The sequence below is a fragment of the Taudactylus pleione genome, unplaced genomic scaffold (genome assembly GCF_031769625.1).
Source record: "Taudactylus pleione unplaced genomic scaffold, aTauple2 ptg000614l, whole genome shotgun sequence".
Lineage (NCBI taxonomy): Eukaryota > Metazoa > Chordata > Amphibia > Anura > Myobatrachidae > Taudactylus > Taudactylus pleione.
The window spans coordinates 469,319-488,442 of NW_028285016.1; the positions used below are offsets into that span (position 1 = coordinate 469,319).

At 42.8% G+C, this 19,124-nt stretch overlaps 2 protein-coding genes across 3 annotated transcripts in view; one reads left to right on the forward strand and one right to left on the reverse strand.

The window, feature by feature from the left end:
- Positions 1-19,124, forward strand: part of LOC148479707 (uncharacterized) — a 181,134-nt gene that overhangs the window by 75,055 nt on the left and 86,955 nt on the right. The window contains 1 exon segment of the mRNA XM_088454408.1: positions 11,890-12,189. Coding sequence (XP_088310534.1) covers positions 11,890-12,189 — 300 coding nt within the window.
- Positions 1-19,124, reverse strand: part of LOC148479708 (uncharacterized) — a 75,426-nt gene that overhangs the window by 19,865 nt on the left and 36,437 nt on the right. Inside the window, exon 1 of one of the 2 annotated variants that reach the window (XM_088454410.1) lies at positions 300-454. The exons of the other annotated variant lie outside the window; for it this stretch is intronic. The gene's annotated coding sequence lies outside the window, so the exon portion shown is untranslated. Of the gene's footprint in view, positions 1-299; positions 455-19,124 lie in introns of those variants that run through there. 2 annotated transcript variants of the gene reach the window in all.

Below are 19,124 nucleotides of genomic sequence, written 5' to 3' on the forward strand. Positions count from 1 at the left end.
GTGTTACTGTATAATGTCCCATTCCCAGCAGTCACCTCTCCAGTCATCACCCAGACACATCCCCTCGTGTTACTGTATAATGTCCCATTCCCAGCAGTCACCTCTCCAGTCATCAACCAGACACATCCCCTGGTGTTACTGTATAATGTCCCATTCCCAGCAGTCACCTCTCCAGTCATCACCCAGACACATCCCCCGGTGTTACTGTATAATGTCCCATTCCCAGCAGTCACCTCTCCAGTCATCACCAAGACACATCCCCTGGTGTTACTGTATAACGTCCCATTCCCAGCAGTCACCTCTCCAGTCAGCAGCTGAATGATCTTGTTGGTGAGTTCCAGGATCTTCTGGTCATTGTGTCTCTCAGGTATCAGTGAGTGAGGTGGAGGCACCGTGATGGGGCTCTGGGTCCTGCTCACACTCACCGGATGTCCTCTTCACTACTGTGTAATCCTGTGTATTGGGGGAAACGGTTATTAAAATATATTTTCATCTGTGTTTAGTTAATAGGAGTTAATAGTGCATAATATACATGAAGGGTCTATTTTACATATGCAAACAATAACATATTTATACCGGTTTCCTATATACATAGAGGGAGAGTATATAGCACGCCTCCTGCAATCTACGTTAGTAAAAGAAAAAAAAAAATTGTGACGGTCACTGAGATAGTTACTCTCAGTGAGTGTCTACAGTCTCAGTCACCACATCCGCGAGCGGCACAGTTCTGGATGCAGCGTAAGTGTGACTTATATGCTGGCCAACTGCGCTCAATGCAAGGGGCGAGGACGGACATCAGCTGGTAGGAAAGGAGAGATTGGTCACTGGAGTCTGCAGTAGACAGTAGTAAGGAGAGGAGAGAGACAGTCAGAGTGGGAGTGTGGGGGTCCTGGGGACAGTTGTATTTCTCGCTGTTGCAAGCTCGCAGGAGATGTACAAAAAAAATGTAAAAAAATCCAACGAAAGGGAGGGAGAGACTTTGTACTGCCCGCTGTCTTTTTTTTCTTTAATTTTTTTTTTTTAAATGAAAAAAATAAATAAAATAAAAATTATAATTAAAAAACAAAAACAAAAACATATACATATATATATATATATATATATACAAACACTCTCCCACAGCGGCGGCACTCACGGGACTGGTAACGGAGAAAATCACAAGTACTGCTGCCACATATATGTAAATTTCTTGTGGACTGCACTTCAAAGTGCGGCAGAAGTACCATTATGCATATTGATATAAAAAATAAGACTTAAACGTCCTCTGGTTAAGGTACAGTTGCCGGATCATCCGCACTTTCTGTCTAATTTCATAAAGATGTATTAATGTAAAAAACACACAAACGTTATTCTTGCATTTCAAAGTGACACTTTGGAATTTTATATTATGGCAACCGTACAAAAAAGCCCAACTTTGTACGTTACACATACATGAGATACGCCTGAGACGTCTGTTTGGTTACATTTTTTGAAAGCAGAACTTGCAGCGTTATTTTACAAACCTCTGGCAGTTTGCATACACCTTTAACTGCCACACATTACATAAAAATTCTACCAAAAGTGGCCATTACCCTAACAAGTTCAAGGGACATGAATATTGATGGTCCGCCACCTATGATATGAAAAATGTTCTATTATATTTAGCCTTTAATAAATACATCACTAGATGCAACTCTAGTGCATATGAAAGCTTTAGACTGACGTTCAACACTTTTATTGATTGCTAGAGGGTATATTGATTTACCAGGAATTAAGTAATTTTAAAATATAGAAATACAATAAAGATATTTTAAAATGGTGGTGGTGGTGGGGATATATGAATATTATCTTACATGGCCAAAACAAATTTGGGAGTTTGCGTCTGGTCAGAATTGACAGAAAAATAAATTTTTTGAAAACACATTTATCAAAAATCAACCTACAACACATGTAAAAGCCGAGAAAGGTAAAAAATCGTCACTAATAGTGGATTGCAAAACTAGGCGGGACTCGCTGTTGGAGCTGCACGAACGCTTTCTCACTTTAGAAACCGCCATTCAACAAGCGCTGATGACTGGAAGCATCCTGTAACTTTAGAAGTGCACATTTTCCAGCTACTTGCCGACATGATGTGCTGACTCCAATAAGAGCAGAGAGGAGCTACGTGTCGACCGGATGCACATAAGTGCACGGCAGGTACCCGTCTAACGTTTCTAATGTCTCACATACTGAAACGTAACTCTACTTCCATGCCTTACAAATTCAAACTGGTCAACAGCGCAAAGTAGACATTTCAGAGTACGACAGCTATTTCCAGGGCAGAGATTGGGTTTTAAAATGTTTTATTTATATTTTTTTTACATTTCTATCTTAATAACAATCCCAGTATTGTAGCAATTTAATGCCGACATGATGGGAATTGTAAATAATTTTGGGACAGGAATCCATATGTACAGGAGTATAGAGGAGGTGATTAGGGCGGTACAGGGATACAGAGGAGGTGATTAGGGCAGTACAGGGATACAGAGGAGGTGATTAGAGCAGTACAGGGATATAGAGGAGGGGATTAGGGCGGTACAGGGATATAGAGGAGGGGATTAGGGCAGTACAGGTATACAGAGGAGGTGATTAGGGCAGTACAGGGGTGTAGAAGAGAGGATTAGGGCAGTACAGGGATACAGAGGAGGTGATTAGGGAAGTACAGGGGTATAGAGGAGGTGATTCGGGCAGTACAGGGATATAGAGGAGGTGATTAGGGCAGTACAGGGGCATAGAGGAGATTAGGGCAGTACAGGGGTATAGAGGAGGAGATTAGGGCAGTACAGGGATATAGAGGAGGAGATTAGGGCAGTACAGGGATATAGAGGAGGAAATTAGGGCAGTGCAGGGAAATAGAGGAGGGGATTAGGGCAGTACAGGGATATAGAGGAGGGAATTAGGACAGTACATGGATATAGAGGAGGGGATTATGGCAGTACAGGGATATAGAGGAGGGGATTAGGGCAGTACAGGGATATAGAGGAGGGGATTAGGCCAGTACAGGGGTATAGAGGAGGGGATTAGGCCAGTACAGGGGTATAGAGGAGGGGATTAGGCCAGTACAGGGGTATAGAGGAGGGGATTAGGGCACTACAGGGATATAGAGGAGGTGATTAGGGCAGTACAGGGATATAGAGGAGGGGATAAGGGCAGTACAGGGGTATAGAGGAGGGGATTAGGGCAGTACAGGGATATAGAGGAGGGGATTAGGGTAGTACAGGGGTATAGAGGAGGGGATTAGGGCAGTACAGGGATACAGAGGAGGGGATTAGGGCAGTACAGGGATATAGAGGAGGGGATTAGGGCAGTACAGGGATATAGAGGAGGGGATTAGGGCAGTACAGGGAAACAGAGGAGGGGATTAGGGCAGTACATGGATACAGAGGAGGTGATTAGGGCAGTACAGGGAAACAGAGGAGGTGATTAGGGCAGTACAGGGAAACAGAGGAGGTGATCAGGGCAGTACAGGGAAACAGAGGAGGGGATCAGGGCTTTACAGGGATATAGAGGAGGGGATCAGGGCAGTACAGGGATATAGAGGAGGGGATCAGGGCAGTACAGGGATATAGAGGAGGGGATCAGGGCAGTACAGGGATATAGAGGAGGGGATCAGGGCAGTACAGGGATATAGAGGAGGGGATCAGGGCAGTACAGGGATATAGAGGAGGGGATCAGGGCAGTACAGGGATATAGAGGAGGGGATCAGGGCAGTACAGGGATATAGAGGAGGGGATCAGGTCAGTACAGGGATATAGAGGAGGGGATCAGGGCAGTACAGGGATATAGAGGAGGGGATCAGGGCAGTACAGGGATATAGAGGAGGGGATCAGGGCAGTACAGGGATATAGAGGAGGTGATCAGGGCAGTACAGGGATATAGAGGAGGGGATCAGGGCAGCACATGGATATAGAGGAGGTGATCAGGGCAGTACAGGGATACAGAGGACTTGATTAGGGCAGTACAGGGATATAGAGGAGGGGATCAGGGCAGTACAGGGATATAGAGGAGGTGATCAGGGCAGTACAGGGATATAGAGGAGGGGATCAGGGCAGCACATGGATATAGAGGAGGTGATCAGGGCAGTACAGGGATACAGAGGACTTGATTAGGGCAGTACAGGGGTATAGAGGAGGGGATTAGGGCAGTACAGGGATACAGAGGAGGTGACTAGGGCAGTACAGGGGTATAGGGTAGTACAGGGATACAGAGGAGGGGATTAGGGCAGCAGTACAGAGGTATAGAGGAGGGGATAAGGGCAGCAGTACAGGGTACAGAAGAGAGGATAAGGGCAGCAGTAAAGAGGTGGGGATAAGGCAAGAAGTACAGGGGTACAGAGGAGGGTATAAGGGTAGCAGTACAGGGGTACAGAGGAGGAGACAAGGGCAGCAGTACAGGGGTATAGAAGTGAGGATAAGGGCAGCAGTACATGGGTATAGAGGAGGGGATATGGGCAGCAGTACAGGGGTATAGAGTAGGGGATAAAGGCACAAGTACAGGGGTATGGAGGAGGGGATAAGGGCAGCAGTACAGGGGTATAGAGGGGATAAGGGCAGCAGTACAGGAGTATAGAGGAGGGGATAAGGGCAGCAGTACAGGAGTATAGAGGAGGGGATAAGGGCAGCAGTACAGGGGTATAGAGGAGGGGATAAGGGCAGCAGTACAGGAGTATAGAGGAGGGGATAAGGGCAGCAGTACAGGAGTATAGAGGAGGGGATAAGGGCAGCAGTACAGGGGTATAGAGGAGGGGATAAGGGCAGCAGTACAGGGGTATAGAGGAGGGGATAAGGGCACCAGTACACTGATATAGAGGAGGGGATAAGGGCAGCAGTACAGGGGTATAGAGGAGGGGATAAGGGCAGCAGTACAGGGGTAAAGAGGAGGGGATAAGGGCAGCAGTACAGGGGAATAGAGGAGGGGATAAGGGCAGCAGTACAGAGGTATAGAGGAGGGGATAAGGGCAGCAGTACAGGGGAATATAGGAGATAATAGGATATAATGGATACATATAGGAGCTGGGTTATGGTTGTGAGGGGGGTACATCATGTGTGTTACATGTGTGTGTCATGTATGTGAGCTCTCTGTGTATCTATGTTTTATATATATATATATATATAGGATCAGATGTCACTAGGTACCTGTATAGGTGCTCACCCCGACAGTCACCGCTTCTCCTCACCCGGAACCTGTTACATAGCCTACTTCCTGTCTGTGCGTTCCACCTGACTTCCTGCCTGTGCGTTCCACCAAACAGTTGGTTTTTGTGTTCCAACATCGTAGAGGGCGTGTCTTACATCTCTGCATCCGGGTGACTGAGGGACCGAGTAGAGGAGAGATCTTTAGACCGGTAATAGTGTGACCCCTATTATACAGGGGAGCAGCCTGTGGTGTCCTGTTATTATTATTATTATACAGGGGAGCAGCCTGTGGTGTCCTGTTATTATTATTATTATACAGGGGGAGCAGCCTGTGTTGTCCTGTTGTTATTATTATTATTATACAGGGGGAGCAGCCTGTGGTGTCCTGTTATTATTATTATTATACAGGGGAGCAGCCTGTGGTGTCCTGTTATTATTATTATTATACAGGGGGAGCAGCCTGTGTTGTCCTGTTGTTATTATTATTATTATACAGGGGGAGCAGCCTGTGTTGTCCTGTTATTATTTTTATTATACAGGGGGAGCAGCCTGTGGTGTCCTGTTATTATTATTATTATACAGGGGGAGCAGCCTGTGTTGTCCTGTTGTTATTATTATTATTATACAGGGGGAGCAGCCTGTGGTGTCCTGTTATTATTATTATTATACAGGGGAGCAGCCTGTGGTGTCCTGTTATTATTATTATTATTATACAGGGGGAGCAGCCTGTGTTGTCCTGTTGTTATTATTATTATTATACAGGGGGAGCAGCCTGTGTTGTCCTGTTATTATTTTTATTATACAGGGGGAGCAGCCTGTGGTGTCCTGTTATTATTGTTATTATACAGGGGGAGCAGCCTGTGGTGTCCTGTTATTATTATTATACAGGGGGAGCAGCCTGTGGTGTCCTGTTATTATTATTATTATTATACAGGGGAGCAGCCTGTGGTGTCCTGTTATTATTATTATACAGGGGGAGCAGCCTGTGGTGTCCTGTTATTATTATTGTTCAGGGGGAGCAGCCTGTGGTGTCCTGTTATTATTATACAGGGGGAGCAGCCTGTGGTGTCCTGTTATTAGTATTATACAGGGGGAGCAGCCTGTGGTGTCCTCTTATTATTATTATACAGGGGGAGCAGCCTGTGGTGTCCTGTTATTATTATTATACAGGGGAAGCAGCCTGTGGTGTCCTGTTATAATTATACAGGGGGAGCAGCCTCTGGTGTCCTGTTGTTATTATTATTATACAGGGGGAGCAGCCTGTGGTGTCCTGTTATTATTATTATTATACAGGGGGAGCAGCCTGTTGTGTCCTGTTATTATTATTATTCAGGGGGAGCAGCCTTTGGTGTCCTGTTATTATTATTATACAGGGGGAGCAGTCTGTGGTGTCCTGTTATTATTATTATTATTATTATTCAGGGGGAGCAGCCTGTGGTGTCCTGTTATTAGTATTATACAGGGGGAGCAGCCTGTGGTGTCCTGTTATTAGTATTATACAGGGGGAGCAGCCTGTGGTGTCCTGTTATTATTATTATTATACAGGGGGAGCAGCCTATGGTGTCCTGTTATTAGTATTATACAGCGGGAGCAGCCTGTGGTTTCCTGTTATTATTATTATACAGGGGAGCAGCCTATGGTGTCCTGGTATTAGTATTATACAGAGGGAGCAGCCTGTGGTGTCCTGTTATTATTATTATACAGGGGGAGCAGCCTGTGGTGTCCTGTTATTATTATTATACAGGGGGAGCATCCTGTGGTGTCCTGTTATTATTATTATACAGGGGGAGCAGCCTGTGGTGTCCTGTTATTATTATTATTATACAGGGGGAGCAGCTTGTGGTGTCCTGTTATTATTATTATACAGGGGGAGCAGTCTGTGGTGTCCTGTTATAATTATTATTATTGTTATACAGGGGGAGCAGCATGTGGTGTCCTTTTATTATTATTATACAGGGGGAGCAGCCTGTGGTGTCCTGTTATTATTATTATTATACAGTGGGAGCAGCTTGTGGTGTCCTGTTATTATTATTTTACAGGGGGAGCAGTCTGTGGTGTCCTGTTATAATTATTATTATTATTATACAGGGGGAGCAGCGTGTGGTGTCCTTTTATTATTATACAGGGGGAGCAGTGTGTGATGTCCTGTTACTATTATTATTATACAGGGGATGCAGTCTGTGGTATCCTGTTATTATTACTATTATACAAGGGGAGCAGTCTATGTTGCCCTGTTAAGATGTATATACAGAGAGAGCAGCATATGGTGTCCTGTCAATTGTTTGTATACATATAGGGTGGCCTGTGATGTCATAGTATTAATATTATTATTACTACTACTATTATAAAAATGTTTTATGCACGGTGTGCAGCTTGAGTTGTCCTGTTCTTATTATACATGATAAGTTTGTGGTGTCTTGATATTATTATAATACACAGGAAGCACCCTTTGGTGCCCTGTAACTCAATGATATTATTATTATTATTATTATTATTATTATTATTATTATTATTATTATTATTATTAATAATAATAGTAATAATAATAATAATAATATAATATTTATTGTAAGCATTCTCTGGTGTCTTTATATTTTTATTAATTTTGTTATTTATTATTATTACTATTGATTTTAATATTATTATTATAGAGGGAGAGCAGTATCTCTTGTAGTATTATTATTATACAGGGTAGCAGTCTCTGGTGTCCTGTTTTTATTATTATTATTATTATTATTATGATATAGTTGGCATAAACTCTGGTGTCTATTATGGTAGCGACTGCAACCAAGGAATAATATTTTTGTGCACCTTCCACGCTGGGCCTCCGTTCTCCTTATAGTCATATTGCATATAGGCCTAATCCTAAATTCCAGCCATGTAAGAAAAACATTTAATGTATATATTACACTATGGGGCATATTCAATTAGCCGCGCCGGACTAATTCAAATAGCAGGGATTCCTCGCTCGCAATTACCCGAGATTTCCTGCAGTCGGAATTGACCTCACACCTCATGGAGGTGCGAGGTAAAATCCGTGTAAAAACCACCAAATCAGGTACCGATTTTTCGGCGTGGGAAAAATGCTATGTTATTGAATAGCTTTTCCCTGCTCCGCAGGGATTTTGGCTGACAATTAGTCGCGGGGTAAACCCTGCGGCTAATTGAATACCTGCTTATGAATGTTTTAAATTGCATTTTCACATTTGATCGTCTTCCATTTTCTAGGTTTGTTTCACATGAACTGGATCTTTTACCCTAAATATTTTATCCCGCCCCAGATAAGTTTACCTTGTTGCTGCAGGTCCGGTATTTGTCCTGGCTGTAATTGTTTATGGTGACCACATGCGGTGAAGTCACTGGGTTCCGCCTCCCTCATTACCTGTAGCGGAGTACTGTGAGTGAGTTCACAGTAATCTGTAATCATTATAGTGAAGCTCAGTGGTCTCCAACCTTAAGTGAGGTGTGAGCTACTTTATAAAATTGAAACCTCCTGAAGAGCTACTAAAATTGCAGAAAAATAAAATGTGGCTAAATAATGAACAATTGAAGGTAATGTAATGAAAATGAAAAAAAAAAACGTTTGATAGAAAATAACAATGCATTTAATTATTACAGTGATATTGTTGCTGTTTGTAAATAAATTTAAGAAGAGGCAAATTTCAGTGTTAATTTCTGGCTCCAAGGAGGTACGTGCAGTAGAGGAGCAAAAGATATAGACAGGGCTGCTGTGTGATTTTCTGGCAGGGCGTCGATGCCATAGGGGAGCACACATCAGAGATCACTTCCTCCTAGTTGACTCGGTAGTACTGCAACTAGGTGAGCGACCAAAATTAAGACCGCAAGCTACCGGTAGCTCGCGAGCTACAGGTTGGAGACCACTGGTGTAGCTCATTATAAACCACAATGAATAGTCAGGATATACATCTGATTGCACTACCCCAGGGCTGCCTCCAAGGTAGTAGAAGGGGATATTTCTGTATGGGGTCTGGGCATTTAGCTGACCCTGAGGACACACAATCTTCTCTTATAATCAGTCCCCATTTTAGATAACACGCCCCTGCCAGGGGTCAGATTCTAGCTATTATCTTCGAAAAGGTGCTAGATAAATGATAAGTAGAATCTGATTGGTTGCTATGGGCAACAACTCCATAGAGAGGGCTGACGAGTACTATAGATAACTATACTTTGGGGTCAATCTAAATAGGTGCGAATTGCTATTTTCACTTCAAATTCACATAGCGAACTCGCACTGAACCAGACAGAGTGAATTCGCATTTTTCCATTAACACCTTCCTGAGGGTGAGAGATGGAGAGGAAAGCCTATATTTTAATGTTAAAATATCGGGACACTGTGCTGAACCCCTTGGACACTCCCCCTAATGACTAAATAGGTAATTAGAAGTTTCCAATTAGCTTAATTAGTCCAATAATTACATGTAATTTTTAGGGTTAAAAAAATTACCCCAAAATCAACTTGATTGTTAGTTTAGGCACTCCAATTTTTTAATTACAGTATTCTTTTTAAAAAATTTTAAACATTTTTGAAAAAGCTTTCAAAGTACCCCCAAAGTACCCCAAATTCTCCTTTTATCCTTCTTTTTTTTTTTTGTTTAATTCGTTTGAGAGTAAACAAAAAGTTTGTTTTTTTATAATTTTTTTGTATTTTTTAAATTAAAGCACAAATCAGCCATTTGACACCATTTAAAAACCTTCAGTTTTTTCCTAATGCCCACAAAAAGCTACACATATATAATTACTTTATAGTAAAAACTGAAATTCTTAATTCATAAATAGTGTCATTATTCCATATAGGGCGAAAATATGATGTTTACGGTACATTGTCCGTTTTCTGAAATTCATAATTTTGTAGTGCTGTAAGAATGATAGGCACAGGATAGTTTATTAATTTGATCAGCTCAATAATTATATATGTACCTCAAAAATTATATATATGTATTATGTACCGCAAGAATTATATGTAGTATTATGTACCCCAAAAATTATATTTTTGTATTATGTTATATATATGTATTATATGTTAATCACCATAATACATATATAATTACTAGAAAATTATGAATTTATGAAAATCGACAATAAAGTACTATAATCATAAATTTTTCAAACTATATTGAATAATTACATTCATTATGAAATGTTAATAATTTTGTCTTTTAATATAAAATACTTATATATTTGAATTATCATCTTGGTATTCTGCTTACAATTCTTGTAAATTGTTAATACAATAGGAAAATTATATGTTATAATTGTATTATTGAAAGTTACAATTTGAATTCTTTAGTTCCTTGCTCTGACTCCTGGGAGCACCTCCAGCACATTGTACTGTAGGAATTTTTCTCACTATTTTAGACAATTGTTGGTTCCTTAAGGTGCCTGTCCACTAGAAGACTGGCAAAAAACTGCATGATTACCACATTGTAATCGTGCAGTCATTTGTCAGTCTGTGATGTGCCTACACTGAGCGAGCAGTCGTTCAGTTTAGGCACAATCAATCATATGCAAACATGCAAAATCTGACGTTATCATCAGGTTGACCAGCATGTTTGCCCGATGATAGATGTCTAAACGACCAGGGGGAACGTGCATCGCTGGTTGTTTTAGACATTTTTTAAACAATCTGCAAACGATTATTGAACGATCGAACGATAATGATATCGTTCAATCGCTCATTTTAATTATCTAGTGGATAGGCACCTTTAGTGTATATTGATACCTGAATAAGATATATTATATATGAGCAATAAACATTTTTAAAATCACAATATACACCAGTCCTGTGTGGACTTTCTCCCATTAGATTATTAGAGATAACGTGCAGTGGGTGGAAAGACCTCTGGAGCTGTAGGGATATTACTAGGATGTATTGATATAGCACCAGGTCTGCAGGACCACAGAGAGAATATTTCTTATCCACAGCAGACCCTGCCCCATTGGAGCTCACTCTAATTTATCTAGCACACAAGTATATGCACACACTAGGGTCCATTAAAGTCAGCAGCTGCCAATTAATCTACAAATATGTTTTTGGAGTATGGGAGGAATTATAAGTATTTAGAGGAACCCTTTGCAGGGAGAAAATACAAACTCCACACAGGGCACTGGTCAGGTAAAGAAAACAAACATAAGGTTTGGGGCACTATGAGAGTATTAGCCTAGGGAGGCTGGAACACATTGTCAGGCCCTGATTTTGTGTATTGGTTCCTATAAGTTGTCAGTATGTCACTGTCTATGTCTCAATGCAGGAGGGGGAGTATATAGAGGAACACAGGGGTCTGTACAAGGACGTGATGATGGAGAATCACCGGCCTCTGACATCAATGGGTAAGAGTAGACTGTCATTTATTGTACAGGGGAGAGCAGGTATGGGGGCCACCTATATATACTCATCATCAGATAATCACATATATTCAATGTACTCAGTCACTGTGTGTCTCCTACAGATGGACCCAGTAACAGAAATACCCCAGAGAGATGTCCCCGTCCTCTCTATTCTCAGGATTGTACAAAGGAGAATCACAGGATCCTGAAGGAGGATCAGGTAGATGGGATTTAGGATCTCACCAATATACCAAAGTGATTGTCACTAATCTGTACAGAAGCTGTCTGTGTTTTATAAATTGATATAATTCTGTTTATTCTTGGTTAACATAATTATTAAAATCTTATTGTTTTATGGATTATTTAGATTAATACCAGTCAGTTCTTCAAGGTAGAAGATATAAACGGAGAAGAGACATACGTGACCAATATGAAGGCAGAGGGAGAAGAAGAGACGTATGTGACTGATATGAAGGCAGAATATATAGAGGGAGAAGAAGAGACATATGTGACTGATATGAAGGCAGAAGATACAGAGGGAGAAGAGACGTATGTGACTGATATAAAGGCAGAAGATATAGAGGGAGAAGAGACGTATGTGACTGATATAAAGGCAGAAGATACAGAGGGAGAAGAGACATATGTGACTGATATGAAGGCAGAAGATATAGAGGGAGAAGAAGAGACGTATGTGAGAGGTGATCAGCATTGTAAGGAGGAGGAAATCCCTACAGATATCAGCACAGGTGAGTAATAAACACGTATTACAGAAAAGAGTCACATATTCTCCTTGCTCAGTCACTACAGCAATCTCTTATCCTACACCCTCCTTTGTCCGTACAAACTAATGAAAAAAAAACTGTTTGCACAGTGGGTTCTTCTGTCCATATGGTCACTCCTGGTTCAGTACTGCTCCGAATATGCACTGTGATGTATTAGTTTAAACCACAATGTCCTGGTCCGCAATGGAGCTGGTACTGCAGCCTACTTCAATGACTGTAATTCCAACTCGCATGCTGGAATTAACTGGCTTGGGAAGTCATTTCCTAGTCCAATCTGTATAAGGTGTCACTACAGAACTAAAGTAATTGACCACATGTCTGCGGGGCCCTACAGTTTGTATGGTCAGTATCGGTCCTGGGGTAATGGGTTGAGGACAGTCTCTGGTTGCCTCTGTCTTTGCTGGTTTGGGCCTACCCCTGCTTCCTCCCATGTTACACCACAGGCACTGCTCCTCTGTCACTGGTCTACTCTGTCAGACTTGCCCTCCATTTATCCTCTATCGACCTATGACCCCAGGGGCCTACCTTGCCACTTAGGTTGTCTCTTAGCACCGTGTCCGCTACCTTTTCCACAGTGATGGTGACAGAGCACCAGCCTCTGGATCCCTTGTGGCATTCACCACGGGGAGGATACATGTCTTCTGTAATCTGACTAGGCAATGGCAGGGGACTTTCTATGTCCACAGTCACTTGCTGTAAATGTTTTTCAACCACAGGCAGGGACCAGGCGAAACATGAGAACTAGAGCTGCCAAGCCACCAATACATTACATGGCTTACAGTTGGTCTGGTTTTCATCTGGCATTCCAAGCCAGGACAAGCTCTGTGTGTGGCTCTTCAGTATACGGCCATTTTCAGGTTTCATGAGCTTCTGATTCCCTAAACACCTCCCCGCAGCCCTTTCTCATAGGTTTTAGACACTGTACAGGGAGATCTACGTTGGGGTTGCTAGGGTCAATCAGATTGGGGTTAGCCATAGCATGTCAGTGTGGCTCACTCTCACTGAATGCCAGGCAATGTGTGTGTCTTGGGACCAGGGAAGTAGCTCCCGTTACTGCTAGCTGTGAAATGGTTAAAGTTCCATTGCCCTGCTAGTGTTATAACAGACTTTTCAAATATATTTTGACGAAAAGCACACCTGCAGTGCCTTGGTATGTAAAGCCTGGCGCAAGGGCACTTGGAATAGAGTACAAGGTCTGCATAGAATGTATAAAATTAGTGTATATTTAAAGTAAAATGCACTTACCTTTTTTCATTGTGGTTTATGGAGATCTGGAGCCCTCCATGGGCTGCTGGTTCCCCCAGTCCCCCTCCCTAGGAACCGGAATAACTTCCCCTGCAGCCTCATGACTCAAAGCGAGATCAGGAGGTGTAGGCAGAGTGGGCCAGCACAGCAACTAATTGTTTCACTGGAGCTCCAAAGAGCTTCCACTGGGTGGCTAGAAGACTGGTTCCTAAGGATCTTGTCTCTCTGTCTCTAGAGCCCAAATGTGACTAAAGAATGTGATAAAGTCCACCAGCAGAATCCTGGAAGTACATCTTAAAGGGAACCATACCCCACCGGACTTGCCGATATTCTGTTCTCCAGTTGTTTTGGATTGAGCCCAATGTCTTCAAGCTGATACCCTCTACCAGCTACTCGGTGCAAACTGGTCCATATTGAGGGACATGTAGAAATTAGCCAACACTGCCCAGCAGGTGTTGCAGCAGTGTGGTTTCACATACCCAGGTGCTGTTGCTAGGATCCTGTGTGGAACGAGTGGTTCCAGGTCCCAGTATTGCAGCCTGGTGGTGACAGTGAGTTACCCATGCACTACGCAGTGGGAGGAGTCAGTAACAGGCAGTTACTGGTGGTTAGAGGGAATCCCTAGAAGTGATGGAGTAAGCACACTCAGGTTACTTAGGGACGAGTAACTATCTTCTGTGGCGAGAGTGACCATATAAGCATGGTCATCCTCCATCAAGTCAGCAATATAAAGACTTGTAAAACTATAGGACAGTAAGACAATACAACAGGCACGCCATTCTTTCAACGCTAGAAAGCCCCTTTGAAGTCAGTTCCTTCTAACACCACACAATTGCACCATGTGCAGACATTTGGACGTATTCTGTTAAAAATCAATGGGTTTTAGAAGTAGTAAGAATGGATAAAATATATAATTCTATCAGCATCTAAGGTGAAATGCCTCGCTACAATCCAATACTCTGTCAATCTCAGCTTAGAGTTAGAGGCGCTGCACCACAGTCAACTGACCTTACTTAAGGCTTGGCTCATTTTCCTAGTTTCTACAGATTAGAATGGCCAAGATTTTTACTCCAGACTATTCTCTTTCAGAAAACCCTAGGTAGCCTTTTGCATTATTCTAGACCCGAGGAGCCTCAACAAATATATAAATACCAGACTGTCAGAAACATGGAGTTTTGTGTTACTGGACTGGATCTCTGTTCTAGTCGTTGAGAATTTGCAATGTAAGAAACTAGGTAATTTCATAAAGTTCCTATGCATGGAGAAGGATCAAACACTGAGGAGTGAGAATGAAATGTATAGACTGAAAAGTCAGGTATGGAATAGTCTATAGTTGAGAAACTGGTAACACAATGGAGATGATTGCAGACTCCTGAGGAGGACATAGAATATAACACTAGAGGAATTATCGGACTACTTGACAGAATGCCTAAAGTAAAAGGTTGAGAGAGACACTCAAGTTTGTGTGGCAGAGCTGGATTCTGGATTGGGGTTGGCTAGGGAGAATATTAGACTGGGTTTGGCTGAACAGGATTCCGGGTTGGGACTGGCTGGAGAGACTACCGGACTGGGACTGGCTGGACAGAACTCTGGATTGGGACCGGCTGGAGAGATTACCAGACTGGGATGGGCTAGACAGGATTCCAGATTGGGACTGGCTGGAGAGACTACTGGACTGGGATCAGCTGCAGACACTACTGGACTGAGGCTGGAAAGACTACTGGACTTTGACTGGCTGAGCTGGATTCCAGATTGGGATCGGCTGGAGACCCTACCGGAATGGGACAGGCTGAGCAGTATTCCGGATTGGAACAGGCTGGAGAGGCTACCAGACGGGCTGGCTGGAGAGACTACCAGCTAGGACTGTCTGGAGAGACTACCGGACTGGGACCAGCTAAGCAGGATTCCAGATTGGGACTGGCTGGAGAGGCTACCAGACTGGGACGGCTGGAGAGACTACCGGACTGGGACCGGCTAAACAGGATTACAGATTGGGACTGGCTGGAGAGGCTACCCGACTGGGACCGGCTGGAGACACTACCAGACTGGGACCAGCTGGAGAGACTACTGGACTGGGGATGGATGGAGAGACTACCGGACTGGCTGAACAGGATTCTAGATTGGGACTGACTGGAGAGACTACTGGTCTGGAACCGGCTGGAGAGACTACAGGATTGGGACGGCTAAGCAGGATTCTGGATTGGGACTGGCTGTAGAGGCTACCAGACTGGGACCAGCTGGAGAGACTACCGGACTGGGACCGGCTAAGCAGGATTCCAGAGTGGGACTGGCTGGAGAGTCTACCCGACTGGGACTGGTTGGAGAGGCTACCGGACTGGGAATGGCTGGAGAGGCTACCGGACTGGGACTGGCTGGAGAGACTACTGGACTGGGACCAGATGGATACACTACCAGACTGGGACAGACTGAGCAGGATTCCAGATTGGGACTGGCTGGAGAGTCTACTGGACTGGGACTGGCTGGAGACACTAACAGACTGGGACCGGCTAGAGATTGAGATGGGCTTAGCAGGATTCCGGATTGGAACAGGCTGGATAGGCTACCAGACTGGGGCTGGCTGGAGAGACTACCAGCTAGGACTGTCTGGAGAGACTACCGGACTGGGACCAGCTAAGTAGGATTCCAGATTGGGACTGGCTGGAGAGGCTACCTGACTGGGACTGGCTGGAGGGGCTACCCGACTGGGACTGGCTGGAGAGGCTACCGGACTGGGAATGACTGGAGAAACTATTGAACTGGGACCAGATGAAGACACTACCAGACTGGGACTAGCTGAGCAGGATTCCAGATTGGGTCTGGCTGAGCAGTATTCCACTGAAGAGCCAAATACAGACAACAGAACTGCAGGCACAGAAAACTGGGTCTGAGTCACAGGAGCCAAGTGATGCTGGGTTAGCAAGATGTTCTGGTAATCTGCCAGTGCAAAAGGAAGTCCTTTTATAGGAGTTGGTGAATCATGATTGGTGGTAGAGGTCACAAGACAAGAACCTGAACCGTTAGAGTCAGCAACACCTATGCCAGAGGGAAAGTCGCAAGCACCAGCAGAAGGAGCCATGAAGACTCAGGGAGTATTCCAGAGCTTCCATATGCAGTGGACAGCAAGCGTAGCTGCAGTTAGGTGTGTGACAGACATTTTCTCATAAAATCAGTGACTTCTTTCCTTACTGCCATCAGCCAAGGGAACATTCCCACATCAGTAGATTTCAAAGACGTTTTCATGTGTTGGTGGCAATTCAACACAGGAAGTTCCTGCAAAGACCACTACAAAACAAACTAAGGCTGCTAGAAAAAATTTATAGTTTTTGGTGTATGAACTACAGATCCATAAGCAGACAATAGTAAGGAAAGGACTTCAACTGTTGAGAGTGTTCTCTTCCACCACAGGGGTCTATTGAGCAAGACGGAAGGTATACAAGTTCCAGCTGCACTGACCATGTATGATCACAACCTGGCATGTTTGGATCGCAGCTTCAGGTTACCAAGAACCACCAAGAGATGTCTCCCCTGGTGTCACATTCCAAAGCTAATGACACAGGAATTGTCACTCTTACACCCAAAATAGCTAATACATCAGATAGACTCCAGTGCTACAGGCTCGAGATCTCACCTCCAGGCAAAACTAGCTTGAGAGTCTGCATGTTCTCGCACCATATTACATTGGTCAAGTCTACAAAATGTGTGAGCTTAGAGCTAAACTCGCACATATTGAAAACGCAGACCCTAATATAGTTGGCCCTATATATTTATCCTTGACAGAGGGTTTTATGAGGTAAGAGGAGCAACACAACATACCATTGCTGTGTTTTATCTAGCCTCTCTGCTGATCCAGAAGGAAGTCTACCCATTGTAATGGATGTCACAGAGTATTTTAGGGATAATTTGTAAATATACTTTTCTGTTTTCTTATTCTTATAGTTTTAAATTTAGGCATAGCCAATATTTTATTATTGTATTGCTCATTTCATCTCTAGTAATCCCACAGAAACCTTCAATGTCTATTAAACTCCAGTCTGTGTCCCAATTTTTTTAAATAAACATGAAAGCAATGCTAGATATATAATATAGGTTAAAATGTCAGTTAAAGAGTTATAAATCGTATCTTATAACATCTTGAGTCTATTCATTCATAGTAATTTGGCATTTTTTACCATCATTTTTATCAGATTAAAATAGTTACAGTAAAATTCATATTTCCATGATTTTTTTTATTTCCAGCATACGGACACAAAAGCAGGAACATCTCAGAAGTACATCTCATTTTATCTCCGGATTGTGAAATAAAAGATAACGATTCTCCAGAAGCTAACCCCATTACCCCAATTATTCATCCAGCTATATCAGCTGATCCCTCTGATTATGGGGAAGGTTCTCCTAATAACTGTAATATTGGCACATCTACTACAGCTCAAAGAGAAGATACAATATTTCTGTGTTCTATAGATGCCAAATGTTTTACACAGAGCAAAAAGCTTATTACTCATCAACCAGCTAAGTCAGTTAAAAGGCCATTGCCATGTTCTGAGTGTGGTAAATGTTTTACACAGAAATCACATCTTGTTATACATATGAGAATACATACCGGTGAGAAACCATTTCCATGTTCTGAGTGTGGGAAATGTTTCACAAACAAATCACATCTTTTTAGACATGAGCGACTTCACAAAGGTGAGAAACCATTTCCATGCTCTGAGTGTGGGAATTGTTTTACAGAGAAATCAACTCTTGTTAGACATCAGAGACTTCACACAGATGAGAAACCATTTCCATGTTCTGAGTGTGGGAAATGTTTTACACAGAAATCAGAACTTGTTATACATGGGAAAATACACACAGGTGAGAAACCATTTCCATGCTCTGAGTGTGGGAAATGTTTTACACAGAAATCACATCTTATTAGACATCAGAGAAGTCACACAGGTGAGAAACCATTTCCATGTTCTGAGTGTGGGAAATGTTTTGCACAGAAATCGGCTCTTGTTCCACATCAGAGACTTCACACAGGTGAGAAACCATTTTCATGCTCTGAGTGTGGGAAATGTTTTACACTGAAATCAGAACTTGTTATACATGGGAGAAAACATACAGGTGAGAAACCGTTTCTTTGTTCTGAGTGTGGGAAATGTTTTGCAGGACAAGCACATCTTGTTAGACATCAGAGAAGTCACACAGGTGAGAAACTATTTCCATGTCCTGAGTGTGGGAAATGTTTTACACAGAAATCAGCTCTTGTTGCACATCAGAGACTTCACACAGGTGAGAAGCCATTTACATGCTCTGAGTGTGGGAAATGTTTCACAAACAAATCACATCTTGATACACACGAGAAAACACACACAGATGAGAAGCCATTTTTATGCTCGGAATGTGGGAAATGTTTTACACGTAAATCATCTTTCGTTAGACATGAAATACTTCACGCAGGTGCAGAACACATTTCCAAGTTCTGAGTTTGGAAATGTACTAAACAATTAAATCTTGTTACACTTTAGAGAATATTACTAGCAAAAGGAAATAGAATTTGCATTTGTGGATGCAACCACATTAAAATATAACTTTTATTGTTTTTTTATTAAAAATC